Source organism: Bos taurus, chromosome 28, assembly GCF_002263795.3.
Source record: "Bos taurus isolate L1 Dominette 01449 registration number 42190680 breed Hereford chromosome 28, ARS-UCD2.0, whole genome shotgun sequence".
Classification (NCBI taxonomy): domain Eukaryota; kingdom Metazoa; phylum Chordata; class Mammalia; order Artiodactyla; family Bovidae; genus Bos; species Bos taurus.
This window is the reverse complement of record NC_037355.1, coordinates 2,223,625-2,249,792: the sequence shown is the minus strand read 5'-3', so window position 1 is coordinate 2,249,792 and position 26,168 is coordinate 2,223,625. Positions and strand designations below refer to the sequence as shown.

Sequence of the window (26,168 nt, the reverse complement as noted above, 5' to 3'; positions counted from 1 at the left end):
GGGACTGTTCTTGGCTTTGTTTTATTTCCCTAACAGCCAAGAACAAATGTCAATTTTTATTAACCCCAAAGAAGAAATTAAGAGTGGCTGATAGCATCTCAGCAAGCATTAGCATGAGACTATGTAGTGAGGATTACAACACGTCATTTGAGTTATTTCATTTTATTTCATGTTTCATGATTTGCTGCTTATCTGCATTCCTGACTATGGTACAAAAAGAATGACTTGTTCCTTTAATATTTCTCCAGCACTTTCATTACATTTGCTTTATTGTCCCAAAGAAGCTCTTTCTTAGTAGGAAGAAAAGAAAGTCAATAAAACAAGCAGATGGCAACAGAGATGTCACAAGAGGCCGAACGTAACACTAGAGATAGCATTTCTAGGAGGCAAAGATGAGCAGTCCCCGCTCACCTGCTGGCCTCATGCGTCCCTGTGTGGCTGGGGCTGCCCCTGCCCACGAGCCACAGCCCGGGTCTCAGGGCGGCAAGGCCAGGCTGGGGGCCCTGCGGCCTCTGTCCTCAGCACTCTACCTGCTTTGAGCTCAGAATGGGCGCAAAGCTCCGGGCAGGAAAGGAAGACCCTCCGAGGGGGCGGGCTGTCTTAGACGATCCAGACTCTCAGCAGCCTCTGCTCACCCTCCCCTGTACGTGCCAAGCGGTTTTCCCTACTGACAGATTCCCACAGTGGACGAAATCGCCCAGAGGCCTGTCCCGGCCGCACCCTCACCTCAGCCACCCTCTCCAGGAGGGGCTCCAGCCAGCGCTCGTTGCACTCGCAGTGGCTGTCCAGGAAGGTCAGCACCTTGGCCTGCGCTGCGTCGGCCCCCCGCACCCGCGACCTCATCAGGCCTGTGGAGTGACAGCACAAGCACGTCAGGGGAGAAACTGAGGGAACCCAGCACCCGCACCCCTCACGCAGCCCTCTCTCTGGCACAGACTTTACCACCCACATTTGCGGAGGGATCAACACCGCCTTGAGGTCACCCAGATAAAGACTTTTTTTTTTAAAGCTCACTGGATGACTGAGAAAACAACTTGAAAAACCGCCTTCTGAGGAAGGCCTTTACATAATTGAAGTCTCTACCAAGCAACTGAAATGTGTAACTTCCGAAACTACTTTCATGGCAACAGAGTTTTCTAATTAACTAGGGTACGAAATGTGTTACCCAGACACTTCAAGTGCTAATGGAGCCAATTTTAATGGCAATAATTTAATGATAATAGTGTTGTGAATGTCTTTGTCTTCAAAGACTTATCACAAGCCAAATTAACATAAAAGATAAAGCCCAGTTGTTTGACTTTTACACAAAATTAGTTATACTATTTGGTCACATTAAAAAATTTATATACTTGTGATCTGCTGATTATATACACCTTTTATTATCACACAAAGTCTTCTCATACATAGTATATTCATCACTAGATGCTGGGAATAAATACATGGAGACGATGAGAATATTCCCAACCAGTGAGGACACTACAGTGTTGTATGTTCTTTACACAGTACAGTAGTCAAAAAGGGTTTTCAGTGATTCTTAAAGACCTGAATGTTAGAGCAGGAAGATCGGGCAAACAATTTCTGGGTTTGGTATTATGAAGTAGCAAACCATGTTCCAGAGAACAAGTATAAACTCTGAGCAAAATGGAAAATCCAATTTTGGAAAGGGCTCGAGTAGCCAAGGGCAGGCAGAAACTAGAGGGCTGCTGCTGCTGCTAAGTCACTTCAGTCGTGTCCGACTCTGTGCAACCCCATAGACGGCAGCCCACCAGGCTCTCCCGTCCCTGGGACTCTCCAGGCAAGAACACTGGAGTGGGTTGCCATTTCCTCCTCCAATGCATGAAAGTGAAAAGTGAAAGTGAAGTCGCTCAGTCGTGTCCGACTCTTAGCGACCCCATGGACTGCACCCTACCAGGCTCCTCCGTCCATGGGATTTGCCAGGCAAGAATACTGGAGTGGGGTACCATTGCCTTCTCCAACTAGAGGGCATTCAACCCCTAAATGAAGAGAATTAGGGATTTCCCTGGTGGTCTAATGGTTAAGAATCCACCTTCCAGGGCAGGGGATCTGGGTTTGATCCCTGGCTGGGGAAGTAAGATCCCACGTAGTGGGGACAACCAGGTCCATGTGCACAGCAGGAGAAGCGCGTGTGCTGAGACTAGAGAGAAGCCCCTGCGGGCCATGCCCAGAGACAGGCCGAGGACCGGAGTGAAGACCAGTGCAGCCAAACAATAATAGTAATAAAATCACATGGACCGAAAATTCTCTTTACATGGGATTTCCCCCTAGTGTTACTCTCCAATCCACTGCAATGCAGCTGTTTGGGGCTGAAGTATCAGAGGGTAGAGTCTGGGGTTTCTAGAGTGGCTGAAACAGAAGGAGGAGATCCTGGGAGGGATCTGGTGATCCCTGAAATCCTTGGCTGACTCCTGACCTGCAGGCACAGAGGAGACCCTAAAGAGTCCATGAAGATAAACAATTAGAAGACAGAAAGGACGGAGATTTCTGCTGGAATCAAGTTCTGGCACTCGAGTTCTGCCAAGCTAGAAGGGTTTGGTAAACACCGCAGTTCTACAGAAACTCCAGCAGGGAAACATTAGGAATACAGACTATGTCTCAGGAATAAGGGTTTCACCTAAGACACACTCATCCTAGTGAAGCATAACGACAAACCTACACAAGTTCAAGGTCATAAGCTGGTTATTTAATTAACCATATATAACAAAGATCTTTCTCTAGACAAAGATAACAGAATCTAGTGTCTCTACACGACGAAGGCAATGGCACCCCACTCCAGTACTCTTGCCTGGAAAACCCCATGGACGGAGGAGCCTGGTGGGCTGCAGTCCATGTGGTTGCTAAGGGTCAGACATGACTGAGCGAATTCACTTTTCACTTTCATGCATTGGAGAAGGAAATGGCAACCTACTCCAGTGTTCTTGCCTGGAGAATCCCAGGGACAGGGGAGCCTGGTGAGCTGCTGTCTATGGGGTCACACAGAGTCGGACACGACTGAAGTGACTTAGCAGCAGCAGCAGCAGTGTCTCTACAACATATCATTCACCATTTCCAACATAAAATAAAAAAAATTAGCAGACATGAGAAGAGAAAAATGTATTCCATATTCAAGAGAAAAAAAGTCAATAGAAACATCCTGAGATGATTCAGATGTTGAAATCAATAGATGAGGGTTTTAAAGATGCTATTATAATAACTTTATCCAAGAACTCCAAGGAAATGATGATTGGAATGAGCAAACATGGGGAATCTCAGCATAGAAATGGAAACTACAAGAATTAAATGGATATTCCTGAACTGAAAACTGCAATTGTCTGAAATAAAAAATTGACTGACTGGGCTGAATAGTAGATTAACCATATCAGTGAATTTGAAAATGGATCAATAAAGACTGATCTATCTGGTGAATAGAGAATAATACTGAAAGATAAAAAAAGCTGAAGCAACCTATGGATAATATCAAGTGGTATAACACATATGTACACCTAGAGGCCAAGAATGAGGCATGAAACAATATGTAAAGAAATAGAAGCCCAAAGATTTCCCAAATTCAGTGAAAACTTCAACTTACAAATTCAAAGGGGTCAGCAAATCTGGAGCAGGATAAAGGCAAGGCAAATCAAATATAACCAGGTCACAGTCAAAATGCTAAAACCAAAGATAAAGAGACAGTCTGCAAATCAGCAAGAAGAAATACCCTGCAGCAGACAAGGAGCCAGCAACACGGACGCCTACACATGAGCAGAGAGACAGAGATCAGAGGCAGTGGGGCGGTGTGTTCACAGTGCTGGAAGACAGACGAACGGTCAGCTCAGACACCTACACGTGAACAGAGAGACATAGGCGAGAGACAGTGGGGCAGCATGTTCACAGTGCTGGAAGACAGACGAAGAGTCAGTTCAGACGCCTACACGTGAACAGAGAAACAGAGGCAAGAGACAGTGGGGTGGCGTGTTCACAGTGCTGGAAGACAGACTAACAGTCAGTTCAGACGCCTACACGTGAGACAGAGAGACAGAGATCGGAGACAGTGGGGTGGTGTGTTCACAGTGCTGGAAGACAGACGAGTGGTCAGCTCAGATGCCTGCATGTGGACAGAGAGACAGAGGCCAGAGACAGTGGGGTGGCGTGTTCAGTGCTGGAAGACAGATGAACGGTCAGCTCAGATGCCTGCACGTGGACAGAGAGACAGAGGCCAGAGACAGTGGGGTGGCATGTTCAGTGCTGGAAGACAGATGAACGGTCAGCTCAGACGCCTGCACGTGGACAGAGAGACAGAGGCCAGAGACAGTGGGGTGGCATGTTCAGTGCTGGAAGACAGATGAATGGTCAGCTCAGACGCCTGCACGTGGACAGAGAGACAGAGGCCAGAGACAGTGGGGTGGCATGTTCAGTGCTGGAAGACAGATGAATGGTCAGCTCAGACGCCTGCACGTGGACAGAGAGACAGAGGCCAGAGACAGTGGGGCAGCATGTTCAGTGCTGGAAGACAGATGAATGGTCAGTTCAGAAGCCTACACGTGAGCAGAGAGACAGAGGCCAGAGGCAGTGGGGCGGTGTGTTCACAGTGCTGGAAGACAGACGAATGCTCAGCTCAGACGCCTACACATGAGCAGAGAGACAGAGTCCAGAGGCAGTGGGGCGGCGTGTTCACAGTGCTGGAAGACAGATGAATGGTCAGCTCAGAATTCTACTCAGAGAACACACTCTTCACTAACAAAGGAAAAAGAAAGGCTTTTCAGACAAAGAGAAAGTGAGAGATTTTATTTCCTACAAGAAAAATGAAGTTTTAAAGGTTCTCTGGGCTGGAGGGAAATGACATTAGACAGAAAGCTGAATCTATGGAAAAAAACGAAGATACTAGAAACAAAAAATACAAGGATAAATTTTACAGTCCATTTATATATTCTAATTTCTTTATAAGATAACATTATTTAAATCAAGTGTTTTAACACTATATTTTGGGGTTTAAACCATATCATAACAACAAATGAAGGAAATATATGACAACAATAATATACAGGACAAGAGATAGAAATGGAATTAATTGTTGCAAGGTTTTACATAAAGTTGTAATTGACTCTAAATAGACTGTTACAAGTTAAAAATGTATGTTGTAACACTCAGAGCAACCAGTATAAGAACTGCATAGCTAAAAAGCTACAAAAAATATGAAAATGGAACACTAAAATAAACAAAAATTACTTCAAACTACATTACCAAGCTATAGCAATCAAAACAGTATGTCCTTGGCATAAAAATAGGTATATAGGTCAATGAGACAGAATGGAGAGCCCAGAAATGAACACACCCACACATATGGCTATTAATTTACAACAAAGGAACTAAGAATACACACGGAGAAAGGATAATCTCTTTAATAAATGGTGTTGGGAAACTGGACAGCCACAAGCAAAAGAAAGAAACTGGACCCCTATCTTACGTTATACACAAAAACCAACTCAAAATGGATTAAGGGTCTGAAAATTAAGGCTTGAAACCATAAAACTTCTAGAAGAAAATATAGGTAAGCTTCTTAACATTCAGTTCAGTTCAGTTGCTCAGTCGTGTCCAACTCTTTGCGACCCCATGAATGGCAGCATGCAGGCCTCCCTGTCCATCACAACTCCCGGAGTTCACTCAGACTCATGCCCACCAAGTGGTGGTAATAATCTTTTTTAAAATTTGACACCAAAGCAAAGGCAGCAAAAGCAAAAACAATGGGAGTACATCAAACTAAAAAGCTTCTGCAGAGCACGCGCACACACACACACGCACACACAGAAACTATTCATAAAATGAGAAGGCAACCTATAGAACGAGAAAAAGTATTTGCAAATCACGCAACTGATAAGAGATTAGTGTCCAAAATATATAAAGAACTCATACAACTCAATAGCAAAAACAAAACAAAATAATCTGATTAAAAATAGGCAGAGGAATTGAAAAGACGTTTTTCCAATGAAGACATATAAATGGACAACACGTACATGAAAAGGTGCTCAACATAAAGGGTATTATAATTATATAATTATAATCACATTTTATCATATAATTATATAACCATATAACTCATATCATATAATTATATGGTATGTATTTTATGATATCCGTATCATATAATCATAATTTTATTATATATAATCATAATTATAATCATAATCATCAGGGGATTCAAACCAAAACACCTCACACTTCACAGAATGTCTGTCATCAAAAAGACAAGAGATATCAAGTGCTGGTAAGGACGTGGAGAAAAGGGAACCCTTGTACACTGTTTGTAGGAATGTAAATATGTGTATTCACTATGGAAAACAGTATGGACAGTCTTCAAAAATTAAAAGTAGAACTACCGTACGATCTAGCAATTCCAAGGAAATAAAAATCACCAGCATTATTTACAATAGCCAAGACACTGAAGCAAACTAAATGTCCACTGATAGACAAATGGATAAAGAAAATGTCACACACACACACACACTCACACACACACACACACTGCCATTTGCAGCAACAATATGGATGGATCTTGAGGGCATAATGCTACACGAAAAAAGTCAAACAGAGAAAAAGACAAATACTCAGTGAGCTCACTAATATGGGAATCTAAAAAAATTATCTCAACGATAAAGAGAACAGATTGATGGTTGCTAGAGGGAGGGAGCCCTCAAGAGTACTAGAGTACTCTTGCCTGGAAAATCCCATGGACAGAGGAGCCTGGTAGGCTTCAGTCCATGGGGTCGCTAAGAGTCGGACACGACTGAGCAACTTCAATTTCACTTTTCACTTTCATGCACTGGAGAAGGAAATGGCAACCCACTCTAGTGTTCTTGCCTGGAGAATCCCAGGGACGGCGGAGCCTGATGGGCTGCCGTCTATGGGGTCGCACAGAGTCGACCACGACTGAAGCGACTTAGCAGCAGCAGCAGCAGCAGAGGGAGGGGGATGGGTGAATGTGGTCAAAAAGCACAAATTTCCAGTTAATGAGATAAAAGTTCTGGGATGTGATGTGCAGCGTGGTGACCGTAGTTAATAATACTGTTTTGTATATTTGAAAGTTGCTTTGAGAGTAGATCCTGAAAGTTCTCATCATAAGAAAAAGAACTTGGAGCTGTGTGAGGTGATGGGTGTTAACTAAGCTTACTGTGGTGATCACTTCACAATATATACATACATCAAATCACTATATTGTATACCACAAATGAATACAATATTTTATGTCAATTATATATATCAATAACCTGGAAAAAATCAATTAACAGGCAGGACAGTAGGAACAAAGAAACAAAAAGCACATGGGACAAATTGAGAACTCGGCTTATGAACATGGTTTTGGCCCCACTACTGTCATTAAATAGCTGGATGATCTTGAAAACGCAACTTAACTTCTTTCAACCTTAATGTTTCCATCTGTACAACAACTAGGTTTTCAAACTTTCAAAGTACATCGGTATTATCAAAATGCAGATGCCCAGGCCCCACCCCTAGACATCTAAAAATTCTAATTCAGTTGTGGGTAGCATCCAGGAATGGTCTTCTTTTAGGTTCCCTAGGTGACTATAATCAAAAGCCAGGTAAGGAACGCTGGCACAATTAACTCCCAGCACTAAACGACCCCAGGATTGCTCCTTCACTGTAAGATTTCAAGCAGTTGGCTTGCTCTGTCATCTAGCAGCATTGCTGTGAGCACTTCTGTATATGTTTAACTATATGGGATACACACACACAGGCACACACACATTTGTGTGTGTGTTTTTTGACTCAACTATCTCATTCCTCATGTGTTCCACATAGGTCTATCACAATCTGGCTTCCCACAGCTGTTCCTCTTCATTCTTTCCCAAAACAAGGTGGGTTCTCCTCCACATGAACAGCCTAACTTGAAGCAAATGGCAGGTTACTTTTAGAAACACTGCTTTTGATTTCTAAGCAGGTTAAAGGCACTCTGATATGGCTAGCATGCAGTTTGCCAGTTACAACAGCCAACATGAAAGATAATTTTTCTTTTTTTTTTTTCCTCTTCACCTTTTTTCCCCGTACCAGACGACACTTTGGTTTTGATTTCAACAAGTTATTATGTAACTTCTTTGGGGGCAAGTACAGTGCAAGATTTTGGTTTAATCAAAGCTTGAGGGACAGATATAAGTCCAGCAAACAGTTTGCTTGGCGGCAAGGCTGACCCCATTGTTTATGCATCACGAACATCTGGATTGGTGATCTTTGTTGGTTAAAATATGATGTTGATGACATCGCCCTAACAGGCTCACCCACTTTATTGGCTGATGAGATTCTTGCTAAGAAAGACTGACTCCAGCTGGAGCACACAGGGGACCAGATGAAAGACAGTGTTCACTGATCACAGGCCACAGCCACCACTCCAGGATCAACAGTCATCCTCAAATAGCAAAAACAGCACATAGTTTAAAGCTCTGCCGTTTTCCCTACAGAAAGGTTCTCAGGACCCTGGAAGAGCCAAGAATCCAGCCATTAGCTCTCTACCAGCATGGATGCACTGGGTGTTAATTACACTGTGATTTCAGTTTCTTTCCAGACACTTCAAAGTAATGCCTTCCCCTCTGGAGTCTCTCTTCCAACTGCCAATAAAGTGGACTGGATGAGCCCAGCTCCAGCAAAGACAAGACTGACAGCAGGTTTCAAGGCTGGCATTTGCAAATCCAGTAAGCATGTAATTACAGTGCTCTTTCCCCTTTTTGGATGGTTCACCTCGGGCAAGCTGTCAAACTTGAATCCCAGTTATTTTATCAGATGCCTGAAGCATGGAGTCATTAAAGTTCTCATTACTAAATCTCAGTTTTTCTTCTTAATTCTAGTACTCAAGGGACTTGATAAGATTTCCTAGGTTGTGAAAGAGAGAAGCCAGTTTTCTAAATACATAAATAACAATGTAATTTGAACTCTAGCCCTCGTGCACAATTTCAATTAGGTAAGCTTTTAATGTCCTTCCTATGTTTGCTGGGAGAGGCTCCCAAGAGGCTGTGCTGGAGGGAGGCAGACAAAAGACCAGACAGTTAATTGTTCCTGTAGCTGAAATGTTTCTTCACATTATTACTGGGTTCAGGAAAAGTCAGAATTCAACTGTTTTAGTATTGAATTAAGAGAAGTCTTACCTTCTCGCCGATCATTTCGAAGTACACGTACTTTCTCAATTTTCCCCAAAAGAGCTCCGTCTTCAGCTGGGAAAAGAAAAGAAGCAAAGCTTTTGAACCTCAAGTTTACAAAGGGCTTGGGGGGCAGGGATGGTGATTTTCCATCACCTATGGGCTGATGAGCCCCTTGGGGTTTCAGAGAGGCCCTCTTTCTGCTGCTCCCACTTCTTGAGGCCTTTTCTTCAAACTTGTCCTTAGCATCCACAGCCCAGAAAGGCTGGGGCCCAGGAGAAGGGCCAGAAGGAGGGGGTGGGGGTGGGGGATCGGTCTCTACTTACGGTCATTGCTGTAGTCATCCACCAAGATGATTTCTTTTATCAGGTGGGGCGGGCTTTTCTTAAGGACACTGAGGAAAGGCAGAAAGATAAAGTTGCAGGCCTTTCAGGGGTGTGATGGGGGTGGGAAACTCTCATCCCCTGGCCCCAGTCCTGGATGGAGGAGCTGCCAGCCCCTCCTGTGCTGCACAGTCAGGGGACCTGTCTGCTCCCCCGGACAGCCCTTGCCTGGCTGTGCTGGGCACTTGGCTCTTGCTCTGCATCCCTGCCGGGGAGGCCCCTCTAAGCTTCAGTGGGTGGGAACGGGTGGCAGGTGTGGGCCTCACCTGACCACTGTCCTCAGCAAAGCTGACCTGGCTTCATTGTGAAATGTGATGACCACGCTGGTGGCTGGCAGATCTACCCGCCACTGCTTCCGCTGACACCTGCAGGAAAAGAAAGAGGGACCTGAACCATGAGCTGGGACAAACCCCAGCGAGCCCCGACAGCACGGGCAGCTGGCCCTGCAGGACAGCACTCGGGGTGAACCTGCTGTTTGTAGGAGGCACTGGCCTATTATGAGATGCAGTGACAAGGGTACATCAGGAAACAGGAAAACACAACCAAAGCAACAGTTTAAGAGATGAAAGATTTCAGCAAAAAGTAACATACTGAGAACATCTTTCTAATGTGTTAAAAAAAAAAAAGTGTTTCGAAACAGTGAATTCCCATTCAGTCGCACATGCTGATACACCTATATAGATGTGCTTTTCACAATTCACAGCGGTTACTTCTGAGGCGTGGAATCAACTGTGTGATGCTGCTCTTTTCTTCTTTCCTACTTTGCCTGCAGCAAGCATGTGGGTTGCTGGGATTCTTAGCTGAGGTGTATTTGGTATCTGGCTCTACCCTGGTCCTGGATCGCAGGACACACACCCCTCCCCTTGCCAGACTGTGTCGTCCTAGGTGCCAGTCCTGCAGGCTGCTGTGGGAGAGGGGAGGATGGTTGGGCCTTTGAGCCCATCAGCTCCCCTTCTACTTCCAGCAGCACTGAAAGAACCAGGGACCAGGCTGAATAAAGTCCCTGCAAATTGTGGGCAGACTGCAACAAGCACTTCTCGAGTCTGCCCTTCTCTGTCTGCATTTCCCTGCAGACAGACACAAGGCTGTGAGGGCCCAGAAAAGCTGTTTCAGAACACAGGACTCTAGAGCCCTGGGCTGAAGATGCTGAGCCATCACCCACTAGGCAACAGCAAGGACCAGCAAAAGGAGGTCGGGCTCAGCAGGAACAACATCAGGGGCACTGCAAGTCCCTCGAAAGCTCCGTGACCTGAAAAACACGCCAGCAGAGAGGTGATGCTCCAGAGAATCCTGAGAGAACAAGACCCCGGGCAGGCTTATAGCTCTTGAGGACTGCTGCGAACAAATTATGGCATGAGGGCATTCAGGAGTCATCAGGCTGGTGGTACTACTGATTCTAGCTGGGAAAAGGGGTGAGGACAGACAGCTAAAGCCTTTTTGGCCTCTGGAAGCAGCTCTTGGCCCGAGGTGGAGACAGCGATGATCTTGCCTGCAGTAGGGTGGGGACCATCAGTCAGCCACCAGGGACGCGGTCCCCTCCACACTGTGCTCACCATCTGGGATCCCTGCACTGGTATCAAAGAAGGTGGAACACTTTCCGTTGGGCCAATATATTTTCAAGAGTTTGTTTTACTCTCGGGACTTTCCTGGTGGTGCAGTGGCTAAGTGCTCTCAATGCAGGGAGTCTGGACTCAACCCCGGGTCAGGGCACTAGATCCCACATGCCACAACTAAGAGTTCTCATGCCACAACAAAGACCCCAGCGCAGTCAAACAAGTATTTTTTGAAGAACTTGTCTTACTCTTTAGCTCTTAATGTAATTGACCACAGCTGCAAATGATCTGCTCCCAGAATTAAAACTATTCATCTTAAAGATGAGAAATGAGTAGGAAAAGGAGAAAGATTAATATATTTGGAGCTCAGCAGTGCCTTAAAGGAAAATGGTTGACACATTATTTTCCCTCAGGATTGGGAAAACTATTTCAGAGAGCAAATTTTGAAAATGAGCAAGAAAATCAGTACAATTAAAAAGCAATTAGGTCAGATCACAAAATGGGCTTCTGTTTATTTTAGTTATATGGATAGCTGGATTTTAATTAACTATGAGAAAATGACATACCAGTCACTGTTGGGGAAAAGAATGCATTCTGGAATTAATGTCAAGTCTTTAATGACAAGTAGATTGATAGGCGAGGGTTTTTTTTTTTTTTTTTTCAGTTTTAAGAATTTGTTGATTGTTAGATTAAGGAAGTAAGAATCTGCAAGGTTCAACTGTAAACAAATGACCAACAAATGTCATTCCCAAGAACCTAATCGGCAACGCTAATGAAATAAGAACCCCAGGATAGGAGCCAATACTCTCTGCAATCAAACCCCACTCCACACAGTTGAGGGGGGTGCTTTGCTGAGCTGAGCAAATTTACTGAACTCTGTCTGGTGCAGCCACGTGAAAAATCAAAAGGAGAGAAGGGAGCATTTTTCAGGCTCAAATCATAGTAAACTCAGCCGATGCAATCACGTCCTATTTCCTCGTTTTCTGTCTCTCTGCAGGAAGCCTCGTCTTCCACGAGCATTTGGCATTCTCAAGGGGCTTTGAACACATTTTTCAGAACACAGCATTCATACCATTTTATTAAAATTCCTCTCCAGTCATAAGGCACCAAGTTTTGCTAGGAATTGGCAATTAGGAAATTTAAGAGGTATATCCTATTTCTAAGATAAAGAGGGATGACAAGTAAAAACTGGGAAATAACTCATACCTTGTGAGTTTAAGAGTGTTATATGTATGCATATGAATTCAGATCCTAAGTCTTCACACTGAGCCAAGAAAAAGGAGGGGTTGTTTGAAGAATTTCTTTAAAAAGAAACAGAATAAATCTTGCACGTAAAGAGCTCTGTCGCTGCCAAGCAGTCTTCTCTGCTTCAGAGCTGGTGAAAGAACGCCTGCCTGATATAGAAACCCACTAGGGCGGCTAGCTGTCAGGGGCACCTTCATCCTGGAGCTTCTCTGAGAACTGAGCAGAAGCCGGGGCTTATTTGGCAGCAGCAGCATGGAGAGTCTGCAGTCAATTCTGTTCTCCCTCCCAGACGATGCAGCTGAGGCAGTGTGATGTGGAGGATAGCTTTGGGTCAAGTTCACTTAAGTTTCCATGGGTCATTCTGGTAATTTCCTGTCAAGTGGGGACTTTAAAAAACTGGACACACAATGATTTTTAAAAATATCTTATTGAGCTTTAAATTTCTGTGAGACCAGACGGCCATCGTATCTGATCTTTCAATCAGCTGATGTCTAGTGCCCTGAGCACCTGAGCCCTCAGGGTGCAGAAGGAACCTGTCTCTGGGGAGGCTTGTATCTGATGCAAATGTTATACGTAGGTTTGGTCGAGACACTGATGAAATATTCAACCACCACATGTCCTCAGACTGGGAAGTTAGGGGCTCCGTTTAATAACATTGAAGGCTGCCCCATGTTGTGGAAAGGGGTACAGAAATATGCTGTTTACCCCATGCCTTCAACCTACCTCCCAGCCCCACTGATGGTCTGGCCTGTGGTAACCTTGGTAACTGAGTGATCTGAGGCACTGCATCCTTCTTCATCTGTGAAACTGGCCCTTACAATTTTGCATGGTTAATGGGACAATCAAGAAACAAAGAAGGACTCTGAATATTGGAAAGGTTGCTGTCATCCTAATAAGGGTTATCATATGCACTTGGCTGCTGTGTATCAACAGGCATCTACCCAGGCATCTTCTACCAAGCACCTGAGGCTCAATCCCTCTCTGACACCAGCAGGGTCCCCGGAGAGGGCTGTGAAGACCCCACTACCCTAAGCATTCAACACCAGCCCATGGTCTAATCACGCCCTGGGGTCCCACGTAGGGGTAAATTTCCGGCAAATGGGGACCCTGGATGTCAGTCTCCATGGCAGCAGAGTCTTGCTGTGTGTCCAAAGTGGGCCTTCTAGCTGGGTCTCAGCTTCCCATGAAACACCTGGAGGGGAAATACCAGGATCATTCACAGTATTTCAAGGTTCTGGTTGCTGTCATGTGTATTTCTCTTTAGAAATTATTGACCTAAATAAATTTTAGAAATAAATTTTGGATTTATTCTCTGATTTTAACTGGAGTCTGCCCTGAGAGACAAATCTAGCTTTGATTTGCTGACAACAAAACAAAGCAAAGCATGGGGAGAAAAATAAACAAGCAAAAACAAATTCAGTTCAGTTCAGTCACTCAGTCATGTCCAACTCTTTGCAACCCCTTGGACTGCAGCATGCCAGGCCTCCCTGTCCATCACCAACTCCCGGAGCTTATTCAAACTCACATTCATTGAGTCGGTGATGCCATCCAACCATCTCATCCTCTGTCGTCCCCTTCTCCTCCTACCTTCAATCTTTCCCAGCATCAGGGTCTTTTCCAATGAGTCAGTTCTTTACATCAGGTGGCCAAAATATTGGAGTTTCAGCTTCAGCATCAGTCCTTCCAAAGACTATTCAGGACTGATTTCCTTCAGGATGGACTGGTTGGATCTCTTTGCAGTCCAAGGGACTCTCAAGAGTCTTCTCCAACACCACAGTTCAGAAGCATCAATTCTTCAGCGCTCAGCTTTCTTCATATTCCAATTCTCACATCCATACATGACTACTGGAAAAACCATAGCCTTGACTAGATGGACCTTTGTTGGCAAAGTAATGTCTCTGTTTTTTAATATGCTGTCTAGGTAGGTCATAGCTTTTCTTCCAAGGAGCAAGCATTTTTTAATTCCATGGCTGCAGTCACCATCTGCAGTGATTTGGAGCCCCCAAAAATAAAAGTCGGCCACTGTTTCCCCATCTATTTGCTATGAAGTGATGGAACCGGATGCCATAATCTTCGTTTTCTGAATGTTGAACTTTAAGTCAACTTTTTCACCCTCCTCTTTGACTTTCATCAAGAGGCTCTTTAGTTCTTCTTCACTTTCTGCCATAAAGGTGGTGTCATCTGCATATCTGAGGTTATTGAGATTTCTCCCAGCAATCTTGATTCCAGCTGTGCTTCATCCAACCCAGCATTTCACATGATGTACTCTGCATATAAGTTAAATAAGCAGGGTGACAATATACAGCCTTGACATACTCCTTTTCCTATTTGGAACCAGTCTGTTGTTCCATGTCCAGTTCTAACTATTGCTTCTTGACCTGCATACAGATTTCTCAGGAGGCACATCAGGTGGTCTGGTATTCCCATCTCTTTAAGAATTTTTTTTTAAGAATTTTCCACAGTTTGTTGTGAAAAACAAATTAGCAAAGCTAAGGATCAAGTCTTGGACCATGATCAACTCAGGCGTGGTAATGAGTATCCTGTGGCCTACTGGGGAGAGAGGCAGCAGGCCTGCTTTTTCCCAGGTCGTCACCACCACCACCATCATGGTTACGTCTGTGAGATATCGTAAACATAAAATCTAGAAGATGTTATACAAGCACCTAAGCACCCTCCACTCCATTTTTTCAAATCTTAATACTCTGCAACACTGGTACCTGATTAAGATTTTTTAAATGAAATAAAACTCGACATGTAATAGTTAAAGTCCTGGTACATCTTTCCTACCTCAAATCCCATCATCACCAATGGTAACACTACCCTAAGTTTGGTTCATCAGTATTCCTCAGTATATCTTCAACAAACCACGTGTGTGTGTGTGTGTGTGTGTGTGTGTGTGTTGCTCAGTTGTGTCTGACTCTTTGTGACTCCATGGACTGTAGCCCACCAGGCTCCTCTGTGCATGGGATTCTCCAGGCAGGAATACTGGAGTGGGTTGCCATTTCCTTCTCCAGGGGATCTTTCCGACCCAGGGATCAAACCCAGGTCTCCCACATTGCAGGCAGATTCTTTGCAGTCTGAGCCACTTCATAAATAGAATGGAGTATTGTGTTGTGCATGGCTGACACTGCACTGTGGCTTGCTTTCTCCACTTTTGGGAATGTACCTGCTTTGACACACGTGGCTCTGTTTCATTCACACCCATTGCCGCACAGCTGTCTCTTGCAGGAACACACCACATCCAATCCCTTTCTGCTGACAGTCAATCTCTCTGTTAGGAATAACACAGTCGTGGATACTGTCCTTTTGCATGTGTGAGAAAGTTTCTCTGCATCATTTGCCTGCAGACGACTCCTAGTCACAGATTTATGCTATTCAGCAAGCTGATCTTCGAAGGCTGTTCCCAGCTTTACCCCACCCACAAGGGCAGCATTCACAGTGCTCCAAATTCTCACTATCCCGATAGCACCAAATTTTGCCCACCAGATAGATATGAAATAGCTTCTTAGTATTCTAATTTTCTTTTCCCTGTTTACTAGACAGGGCATATATCTTTTCATATGTTTATGAGCTGATTATTAAAAAACCCCTTCTAAAATATTATCCCAGGGCCACAGTTTAAAAAATCAAAATTAAAAAGTATGTTTGATGGAATACATCTTAAACACAATAACAGGATCTGCCACAGACTTGGAGAAGATTTTTGTGGTACTTATGGCTGACAGAGGATATATCTGGAATATATAAATTCCTCTCATTGAATAATAATGAGGTAAAAACCTAACAAGTAATGGACAAAGAATATGAGCAACCATTTAACAGAAGAAACAATCTAATCAGTTCACAGGCCACTGCTGGCCATGGCTGGAGTCTGTGGACTGTGCACTCAGAAACCTAACTGAGCTCTCTTAGTCCTGAGAATCTGTATATTCTCTTGGATTTTCCACCCATTGATTCATCCACATTTTGTCCTTTTCTTTACACCACTTCTACATTTACAGTTCTTGTCTCAATAAGGCACTGTTTATGGCCTGCAATGCAATATGCAATAAAAAAAGGTAGTAGAGAACATCTCATCTTCAAAGTGAATGCAATTCAATTCTCATAAGGCATCATGTTTGCCACAGACATTTTACAGATACCTTTAATCTAGTAAAGTAACGCTCAAAATTCTCCAAGCCAGGCTTCAGCAATACATGAACTGTGAACTTCCAGATGTTCAAGCTGGATTTAGAAAAGGCAGAGGAACCAGATATCAAATTGCCAACATCTGCTGGATCATCAAAAAAACAAGACAGTTCCAGAAAAACATCTATTTATGCTTTATTGACTATGCCAAAGCCTTTGACTGTGTGGATCAGAATAAACTGCAGAAAATTCTGAAAGAGACAGGAATACCAGACCACCTGACCTGCCTCTTGAGAAATCTGTATGCAGGTCAGGAAGCAACAGTTAGAACAGACTGTTTCCAAATAGGAAAAGGAGTACATCAAGGCTGTATATTGTCACCCTGCTTATTTAACTTATATGCAGAGTACATCATGAGAAATGCTGGGCTGGAGAAAGCACAAGCTGGAATCAAGATTGCTGGGAGAAATAGCAATAACTTCAGATATGCAGATGACACCACCCTTATGGCAGAAAGTGAAGAGGAACTGAAGAGCCTCTTGATGAAAGTAAAAGAGAAGAGTGAAAAAGTTGGCTTAAAGCTCAACATTCAGAAAACTAAGATCATGGCATCTGGTCCCATCACTTCATGGCAAATAGATGGGGAAACAGTGGAAACAGTGGCTGACTTTATTTTGGGGGCTCCAAAATCACTGCAGACATTGACTACAGCCACAAAATTAAAAGATGCTTACTTCTTAGAAGAAAAGTTATGATCAACCTAGATAGCATATTCAAAAGCAGAGACATTACTTTGCCAACAAAGGTCCGTCTAGTCAAAGGCTATGGTTTTTCCAGTAGTCATGTATGGATGTGAGAGTTGGACTGTGAAGAAAGCTGAGCACTGAAGAATTAAAGCTTTTGAACTGTGGTGTTGGAAAAGACTTCTAAGAGTCCCTTGGACTACAAGGAGATCCATCCTAAAGGAGATCAGTCCTGAGTGTTCATTGGAAGGACTGATGCTGAAGCTGAAACTCCAATACTTTGGGCACCTGATGCGAAGAACTGACTCATTGGAAAAGGCCCTGATGCTGGGAAAGACTGAAGATAGGAGAAGAAGGGGACAACAGAGGATGAGATGGTTGGATGACATCACCGACTCAATGGATGTAAGCTTGGGTTAACTCTGGGAGTTGGTGATGGACAGGGAGGTCTGGTGTGCTGCAGTCCATGGGGTTGCAAAGAGTCGGACATGACTGAGCGACTGAACTGCATTTAATCAGATTAAGGAAAGTCCAAGTGCCAAATAAAGTTTATGATTTTTTCCCTTGCATCTATTAAGAAGATCATATAGCTCTCCTCCTTTAATCCTTTGAGAAGGAATATTATATTAATATAATCTCATGTTGTTCTATCATTTTTGTATTCATAAATGAAACTCCACTTGGCTATGATTTTTTTTAATAGAGCAATATTAGATACACTGGTACTTGTTTTCCAATTTTTTGACTCTATAATCATAATAGTAGCTGGTCTACAATGTTCTGTTCTTCTACTTTCTTTTTCCAGTTTCACAAGAAGGTATTCGTGCCCTCAAGAAGCAAACAAGGCAGCTTTCCCTCTTTTTCTAGAAATTCTCTAAAATAGTTTGTGTTCTATGCAAACCCACTAGAGTGGGAAGAATTCAGGGAAGATAAACTTCTTACTGTTGAAAAGATCTTTCATGGCTTGTATTCATATTTTTCTATTTCTTGAATAACTCTGGTAATTTCCACATTCCTAGAAAACTAAGCATTCCATTAAATTTTCAAATTTGCATAAAAGTGTACCCACAGTTTTCTTATAATCTTCATAAACTCTACTCTGTCTATAGTTATGTCTGCTCTGCTCTTCTATTCCTAACATTATTTAATCATGGTTTTTACATTTATCAGTATTCTTCGAGATTTCTAATTTTTGAAAATCAAGCTTTATATAATCCTGTTTCTTATTTTTAGAGTTTATTAAATTTTTCTTTCTCCTTCATTATTTCCTTTCTTCTATTTTGAGGTTTACCCCATCATTTGTGTGTGTGTGTTTGCCTTTTTGAGTCACAGATCTGTCTTACAGTTTAAAAGTCCAACCAGACTATCACTGGAGAAGCAAAGGCAGTTCTGTACACAACCGAGAGGAGGGTGGGGTGAAAGAGGAAGAGGTGCCTGGAGGTGTAATGACTGCTCTAACGCTGCAAGAGTCATGTGGTGCCTGCCTTGGTCCTGCGCCAAGGTATACACGTAGGTGGTGCCTGGGGAGATGGACAGCAAAGATAGCACTGGGCTGCTCTGAGCGTCGTCTCTCCAGCAGGCAGAGCTCCTGGAAAGGTGCCAGTCTCCACGTGCACTCTTGGTCCAGGTGAGACAAGCCAAGACAGACTGTGTCGGGGTCAAGCCCAGGTGGCAGGGCCAGGGGTTTCAAAAAACAAAAGAACCGATCAAAATATATTGTAAGTTCCCAGGCCCTCTGCCTCTGCTTGTATGTGGAGGTGTGCGTGTGTAGGGTCCTACCACACAGAGCCTGGGATGCAGGCTGTGAATAGCAGGTGACCCAGCTGAGGCCCCGAAAGTATCTTTTGTCCTCTGCCCTCGCCCACAGGGAACACATTTTCTATTCAAAGGAAGGAAGAGGCAGGTCTGCTGTTTGAGTTGACTGCGTCCTGGCAGTGGGCACAGCTGTCCCCATGGGAGCTGGAACTTTCAGTACAAGCTGTGCAGCTGAAGCCACTCGCCCATCCCATCTGGAGCCAACCATGGGCTGGGCATGCTCCTCATCAGGACCCGCTGTGCTCTGGGGCCAGGTAGCTGTCCTGGCATGGTCTCACGGGCATCACTCACAGAAAGTGAGTGCCAGACTCTCCCAAAAGCAGGTCGTCAACATGCAGACGCCTTGGCTCTGCCCACGTAAGTAGGTCTGGGTGATGCCTAGGAATCTGAGTTTTAGAAGCTCCCTCCTGGCCGTGAAGCAGTGCACCAAGAGAGCCAGGCCTAAGGCCTCATGGCCCTGGGCCCTGCGGAAGACGGTGGGAGCCACAGCTGGAACCTGGATTCACAGCAAGGCACCCTGAACTCAGACCGGCCCTCCCTCCAGCCCCAGGGCAGGGAGAGACCTTAGAGCCTCAATCCCAGGAATTTTGACTTCAACACATCCTGAACAAGGGGTCAGCTTCACACTGCCATCTCCGCAGCGCATTTGCTCCAAGGGGCTAGGGAGGCCAGAGGGTAAAATGGGAGTTGGAAATGGGATTTACAAAAGCAGGAAGGTAAAAAAGAGGGCTAACAGCTGTTGCATAATGTTCATTTCATTAAAATACACTCTTAATAATCCTTCAAGCAGTGATAATGACATGATATTCCACCTAATCAACTAATTTCTGATCAGTCCTAATAGCTAGAGGGCTTATTCTATACAGGTCTTTTAAAATGGAAAAGAATCAAATCCAAAGATATTTTAAAACCTCTGCAGGACCCAGCTGAAATTAAGCTTCTTAAAAATCCAGTTGGCGGGGGATCTGAATTAGCCCTGGATCGTGGCAGGTCTGTCTCACTCTGAAGTTTTCAGTCCAAAGCACCCCAGTGCTTCACCTGAGTGTTCTCATACCTCGCGCTGCGTCTGACCACAGGAGTGTGTTCCTATACCAAGAACGAGAAGGTGTCTGAAACCCTTCTCGAGACATCAGAAGCGAGTCTGTTGTGTTTACCACTCTCCCTTTGAAGTCCTCTGATCCCCTGGAAAAGCCAAGCATTCCAGAGGTGAAAGGGTAGCAGACGGTCCAGGAGTACAGACTCCTCACTGAAGACGCTGCAGCAGAGCCACGGAGAACACACGTTGCCCAGAACACACAGGGTCCTCTCCCGGCCCCGAGGGAGTGCATGTCAGGCTTCTACTTGCTGCTTTCAGCCAGGGCCTTTAGGAGAAAGCAAACTATTTTCTCATTCAAAGAGTATCACCTGCCCTTTACTGCCTCCAGTTTTACAGATACTAAATTTTAACTGAGAACTTTTTCAAGGGTGAAGAGCTACTGAACGTTGAGAAAATAACAGCCCTGGATGAAGCCCTTTGAGGTTCTTATCCTTCCAAGTGCACTTCAGGCAGGACCTCCTGTTCATGGCTGGGGAAGTCAGAGCAGAGAGAAAGCAAGCTTGAACTTCTTACCCCTTCCGACGCAGGGAGCCACCCTCTCGGGATAAGGGTGCACACCGTTTATCAGAGAGTGAGAGCTGTGGGTCCCCACCTGTTCCACAGACACAGGTCACCTCCACCTTCCTCCCGGACTCAAGTTTCCAAGTTTCTCTTTGCACTGCTCTGTGAAAAGACCTGCTCCCTGCTGTCTTCGGGTTGATCATGTGAGCTCTTCCTGGCTTTAGTCAGACAACCGGCTTTCTTCTCTGTCCTGCATCCTTCTCTTTCAATCCTCCCCCCAAATTCGGGTCAAATAATCGCTGGGACTGGAGGGATGGCAGGTTCAAGTGCACAGACCTTGTTGTGGTTCTGACTTTTAAGGACACTGACGTTGTCACAGAAGATGCTTTTGGGTACTTTTCAAAGACAGTTAACTCTATGTTTTTGCTTGTTGTACAAAGATAAAATTTTCACCCACTTCCTCACAAGGATGAAAGGCAAACAGAAGAGTTTTGTAACTGGAAGCAGAACCTTCCTTGCCCCAGCCCATCAGGGTTTCACACAAATAACCAAACGAATACCCAGCACTTGGCTTGAGATGACCTGTTCCCACGCTCTCCAACCAAAGCTAGGGTGGTATCTTGTTTCCTTAGACCTTGCTCATGTCAAGTGTAACAGCATCCTTTTGGAATCTTGGGGGAAAAAATTAGTTTCTAATTAATGGCAGAATGATGGTATGTTACGGTAAAGGATGATGAAGTTATCTGATTCCTGCTTCCTGACACTGACAGTTACTGCGTCTATGCTCAGAACTTCTGACTGCAACGTCGTGGAGTCTCTCTTGTGCACGCCTGAAAAAGGGCACAACCATCTTGGTAACACAAAAGTCACACCCCTCTTGCTCCGTTCTTATAGAGCTTGTTTTGGGCAAACTGCCAAGCCCTAGAGATGAGTTCTGCTTGGCCAAAGACACACCCCTTTCCCTAGCCTCCACCATGATCACCAATAACCATGACTTAGTTCTGGTTAACGAATAGTAACAGAAAGTCTGCTGGGGGGATTCCAGAAAAGATGTACTTTGCTGATAAAAGCAGACAGTCCCTAAAGAAAAGACTATTTTGGACCCCTTTGCTTCCTGCCTTGAAAGTAATTATGATGCATAGAGCTATGGCAGCTTTCCTGAAACTATACAAGGCAAAAAAGATGAGGCAGAAAAACAAAACAAAACAAAAAGGCAGAGAGACAAATCACTGGTGTTTCTAAACAAGAAAAAGGATTTAAGTGCATATGAATATGATATTATACCAATATACTTGAAAACCAAGTGGCATTTATAATAAGCTATAAGTTATCAAAATTAATTCAAGTGAAGCACAGGAAAATTTACCATGTGTCAATATCCATAAAGGAATTTTAAGTTATCCAAGGATTACACTGATTCAAACAAAAACAGGTCTAGGTTTAGACGACTTTTACAGGTGAATTTCAAGAAACTCCTTTTCCTTTATAAATAAGTTTTTCTTAAGCATCTTTTTTTTTTTTACACATATGTTCTAAATTCATTTTATAAAGTTAGCATAAGTGTAAAGCCAAAGCCAGATGAAGGGAGGAAGAGGGAAGGGAACGGAGGAGACCATGGATAATTTCAATCAGGAATCTTAATTCAAGACCCCAAATAAAATACCAACCAAATTCAGCAATTTACTGATAAAATTCTGGTAGATTCTCAGAACTAAATAATGTACTGACTTTTAAAAATATACTTCCTTTCAAATGAATGGGCAAAGAGGTTACAAAAAAAATACTCACCCCAATACCGTTAGCATTAAAGAAGTAAAGAAACAAACTCCACTCCCATCAGCAGAGAACTAGATAAACAGAAAAGCAAATATACAAAGCCATTTAATATGAACACTAGATTTAAAATGTTTTCTGTGTATCACTGAGTGAAAAAAGTAGACTGCCCAACAGCAACTGCAGTGTTGTGCAGTTTATACCAAACGGTACGCATCTAGCTACTGGAAGACACAGGAGACACATCAGGAAGGATCCCTTAGCAGCTTTCAAATATCCCACCTGGCAGTGGTAACTATGGTCACCAGGCTGCACAGCACATCCCCAGAACTTATCTATCCTACAACTGGAAGTTTGTAACTTGTGATTACCTTTATCCAATTCCTCCACCTTCTACCTCTGCCTCTGGGAGCCAAATCTGATGAGGTTTTTAGTTCACATGTAAGTGAGATCATATAGTATTTATTTCTCTTCATCTGAATTATCTCACTTAGCAAAATGCCTTCAAGATCCATCCATGTAGTCACAAATGGCAGAATTCCCTTCTTTTTTATGGCTAGATAACTTTCCATTGTACATGCATGTGTGTGCAAGTAGGTAACATCCATTCATCCCTCAGTGGGCACTGAGGTTGCTTACATGTCTTAGAAAGAAAGTGTTAGTCACTCAGTTGTGTCCAATTCTTTGAGACGCCATGGACTGTAGTCCGCCAGGCTCCTCTGTCCGTGGAATCCTCTAGGTAAGAATACTGAAAGTGAAGTGAAGTGAAAAATACTGGAGTGGCTGCCATTTCCTTCTCCAGGGGATCCCCCCAATCCAGGGATCAAACCCGAGAGTCCTGCATTGCAGGCAGATTATTTACTGTCTGAGCCACCAGGGGGCTTTCCATGTCTTGGCTAATATAAATAATGCTGCAGTGAACACGGAAGTGCAGATTATCTCTGAGACAGTGATTTCATTTCCTTTGGAGATATACCCAGGAGTGAAATTGCTGGGTGGCATGGTATCAACAGTTTCATTTTTTATTTTTTGAGGAACCTCCACACATTTTCCACAGTGGCTACACCAATTTACTTTCCCACCAACAGTGCACAAGGGTTCCCTCTTCTCCACATCCTCACCAACACCTGTTATCTGTTATCTTTTCCATGATAGTCAATCTAACAGGTGTGAAGTGATTATCTCACTGTGGTTTGACTGGCATTTCCCTGACGATTACTGATGCTGAGCACATTTTCATGCACCCGTTGGCCATCTTACCAATGGAAACATGAAACAGGTATATTTACCTTCTTTGGAGAAATGTCTCTTCCTGTTGTGGTCCTCTGCTTACCTTTTGATAACCTTTGATTATTACTTTTGCTGTTTATATGAGTTCTTTAAATATGATGTGCTAACATGTCCTCCCTCCCATTCTGTAGGCTGGCCTTGCACTTTACCAGTTGTTCCTTTTGCTGTATTAACCACCATTTATTACTGAACCCTTGACCTTGATCCCTACACATCTGATCCCCATATTTGTTTTCTCACTATCGCATTTAACACTGTCTTATTCCATATAATCTGATCATTTGTTTCACTCTCTTCTATTTTCACTCCCTTGACATAAGCTCTAAGAAGGCAAAAAAAAATTTTGTATCAGTTTTGTTCATTGCTCTTTCCCTGGCGACCTGTCACAAGGCAAGCACTCAAATCCTTACTGAATGAATGCAGAAATGCAAGAGTCAAAATAAATCAACAATGAATAGTATAAAAATTTGAATCTAAGTACAATATTCCTACTGGAATATTTTCTTCTTTTAATAGGCTTGAATTTTCACAGACATGAATTTTTCTCTTTCTTTCATCATTGTCAGATGGGGAAATCATGGTTGATCCAATGTACTTAAGATGAATATTATTCTAAGTCTGTACTTTTGATTTTATAGATTGAAAGGGAATCTGGGTTCTCACAGATTCCATCACTAGCACTTAACAGCCAGAGTATGTGTGGATGGGCCAGTTCCAAGGGCAAGCAGGCGGATGTTTGGGGGTAAGCGTGTGGGTACACCCGCGGACAACACTGCTGCTTTCAAGCTCATCAGAAAAGTTAAAAGAATCCCTGGAATCTGCAGCCTAAATGACAAACAAAGTTATAACACATTTTATAATATTGGGGTTATTTCCTAAAATATTCAAGACTTCCATTGAAAAGGATTTTTTTCCCCCAATTGTTTCATGGTTCCATGGTGATGGTGAAGCAACTCATTTAAAAGTGTGGCTGAAACAGGATGGGTTTTGTTCAGACCCACTGATTCATCTCATTTACAAAGCAACACTCTGCTGACTCCATTTTAATTGCCCTGATTTCTTCTGAAACAGGTGGGACTGCTGTTTCAAAGTGGTTTCTCCAACTGCTTTTGGTCAATAATGAAACACTCCAATGTTGTGCTACAGCGAGAAGACCCAGGTGCCCCTCAGTGTCACACGTGGGAAGCTGAGCAACTGCCCTCCACGCCACACTCACATCAGGAGCACTCGAAGCCAGCTGCACACACTCACACGCCACTAGGTGCAGACAACAACAACATCATATCCTGTGTTTGTACTGCTGTTTGCAGTTTATGAAATTCTTTCATAGACATCTGAGCCTAAGAAAAATTGTAGCTAAGAAATCCAGGGTTTAAAGAGATTATTTCAACCTTAGTCTGACAGTAACAGAAGCTACACCTCCCAACTTCAAGTCCACTCTATTTTTATGTACTCTCTTTTGGGACAGACATTGCTGCTTAAAACAAAATTTATGAACTGTGAACTTCCCACTGAATTTAGTTCCAAATAGAACACTCAGCTTTTTCTTGCTCTCGGTGATAGTAAAAAGTTGCTTGTTGTAGATCAACCTACCCACTGAAAGCAACTAGAAATTCTGGATGAAACACATCAAAAACATTGATTTGAAGGAACTGGAGATCGAAAAGGCATCTGGGTTCTCGATCTAGCCAGGTGCTGTAGGGCCAGGTTCTCAGAAGGAAGAGGAGTCCTGGGAGTAAGTCCAACACTCTCTGATCCTCCTCCCCCAGGCAGTGCGGAGCCAAGAGGCTGAACGAGCCAGGAGGAGAGATGGAGCTGCAGGTGGCATGGGGCTGGGGGGCCAGACTGGAGTCAAGTCCACAAGGAAGAGGGCCTCTGACACACAGCCCGGACTCCCAGGGAGAATCCCAGTGGGCTGCTGCGCAGGAGCACAGAGATCTGGATGCTCGCCAGCTCTCTCACAAAAGACTGAACTCCAGCTCTGTTTCAGCTCAATTCCAGACTCAAGGCAATCTGCCCCATTCTAAGTGCCTGCCAGAGAGCAAAACTAGATCCTCTTCAGAGGAAGAAAACATCAGCTACAGACTGTAAATATCTCCATATATGTTCATACACAGCAAAATGTAATAACTGAAATTAAAATTAAATAGGTGGGTTTGAAAGCAGAATAGATTTCCAAAGCAGGGAAAAGAATTAGGGGGCTGGAAGGCAGGCCAATAGAATTATGTCCAGACTGAAGCTCAAGGAATGAAAAAGAACTAAAACATATAGAAAATAGCATAAGAGGGACACAGGACATGCAGAAATATCTAACAAAGATGTAGTTAGAGCCCAGAGGGAGTGGGGAGAGAAGATGGGGCACAAGAAAAACAGACACAGTACAAAGCTGGAAGATTCAGGGATGAGCAGAAACTCTGGCCATGTTCAACACGATGACAGGGTGGGGCGCAGTCTAATGAGACCGCTGAAGCCAAAGACAAATATCCTCAAGGCAGCTAGAGAACACA

The 26,168-nt window shown here is 43.8% G+C and overlaps 1 protein-coding gene across 1 annotated transcript in view; it reads right to left on the bottom strand.

Annotated features, from left to right (window-relative positions):
* Positions 1-26,168, bottom strand: part of GALNT2 (polypeptide N-acetylgalactosaminyltransferase 2) — a 186,176-nt gene that overhangs the window by 34,522 nt on the left and 125,486 nt on the right. The window contains exons 4-7 of the mRNA NM_001193103.3: positions 9,784-9,882; positions 9,461-9,528; positions 9,144-9,209; positions 727-848 (exon numbers count right to left, since the gene is read on the bottom strand). Of these exons, the coding sequence (NP_001180032.1) occupies positions 727-848; positions 9,144-9,209; positions 9,461-9,528; positions 9,784-9,882 (355 nt within the window). The remainder of the gene's footprint in view (positions 1-726; positions 849-9,143; positions 9,210-9,460; positions 9,529-9,783; positions 9,883-26,168) is intronic.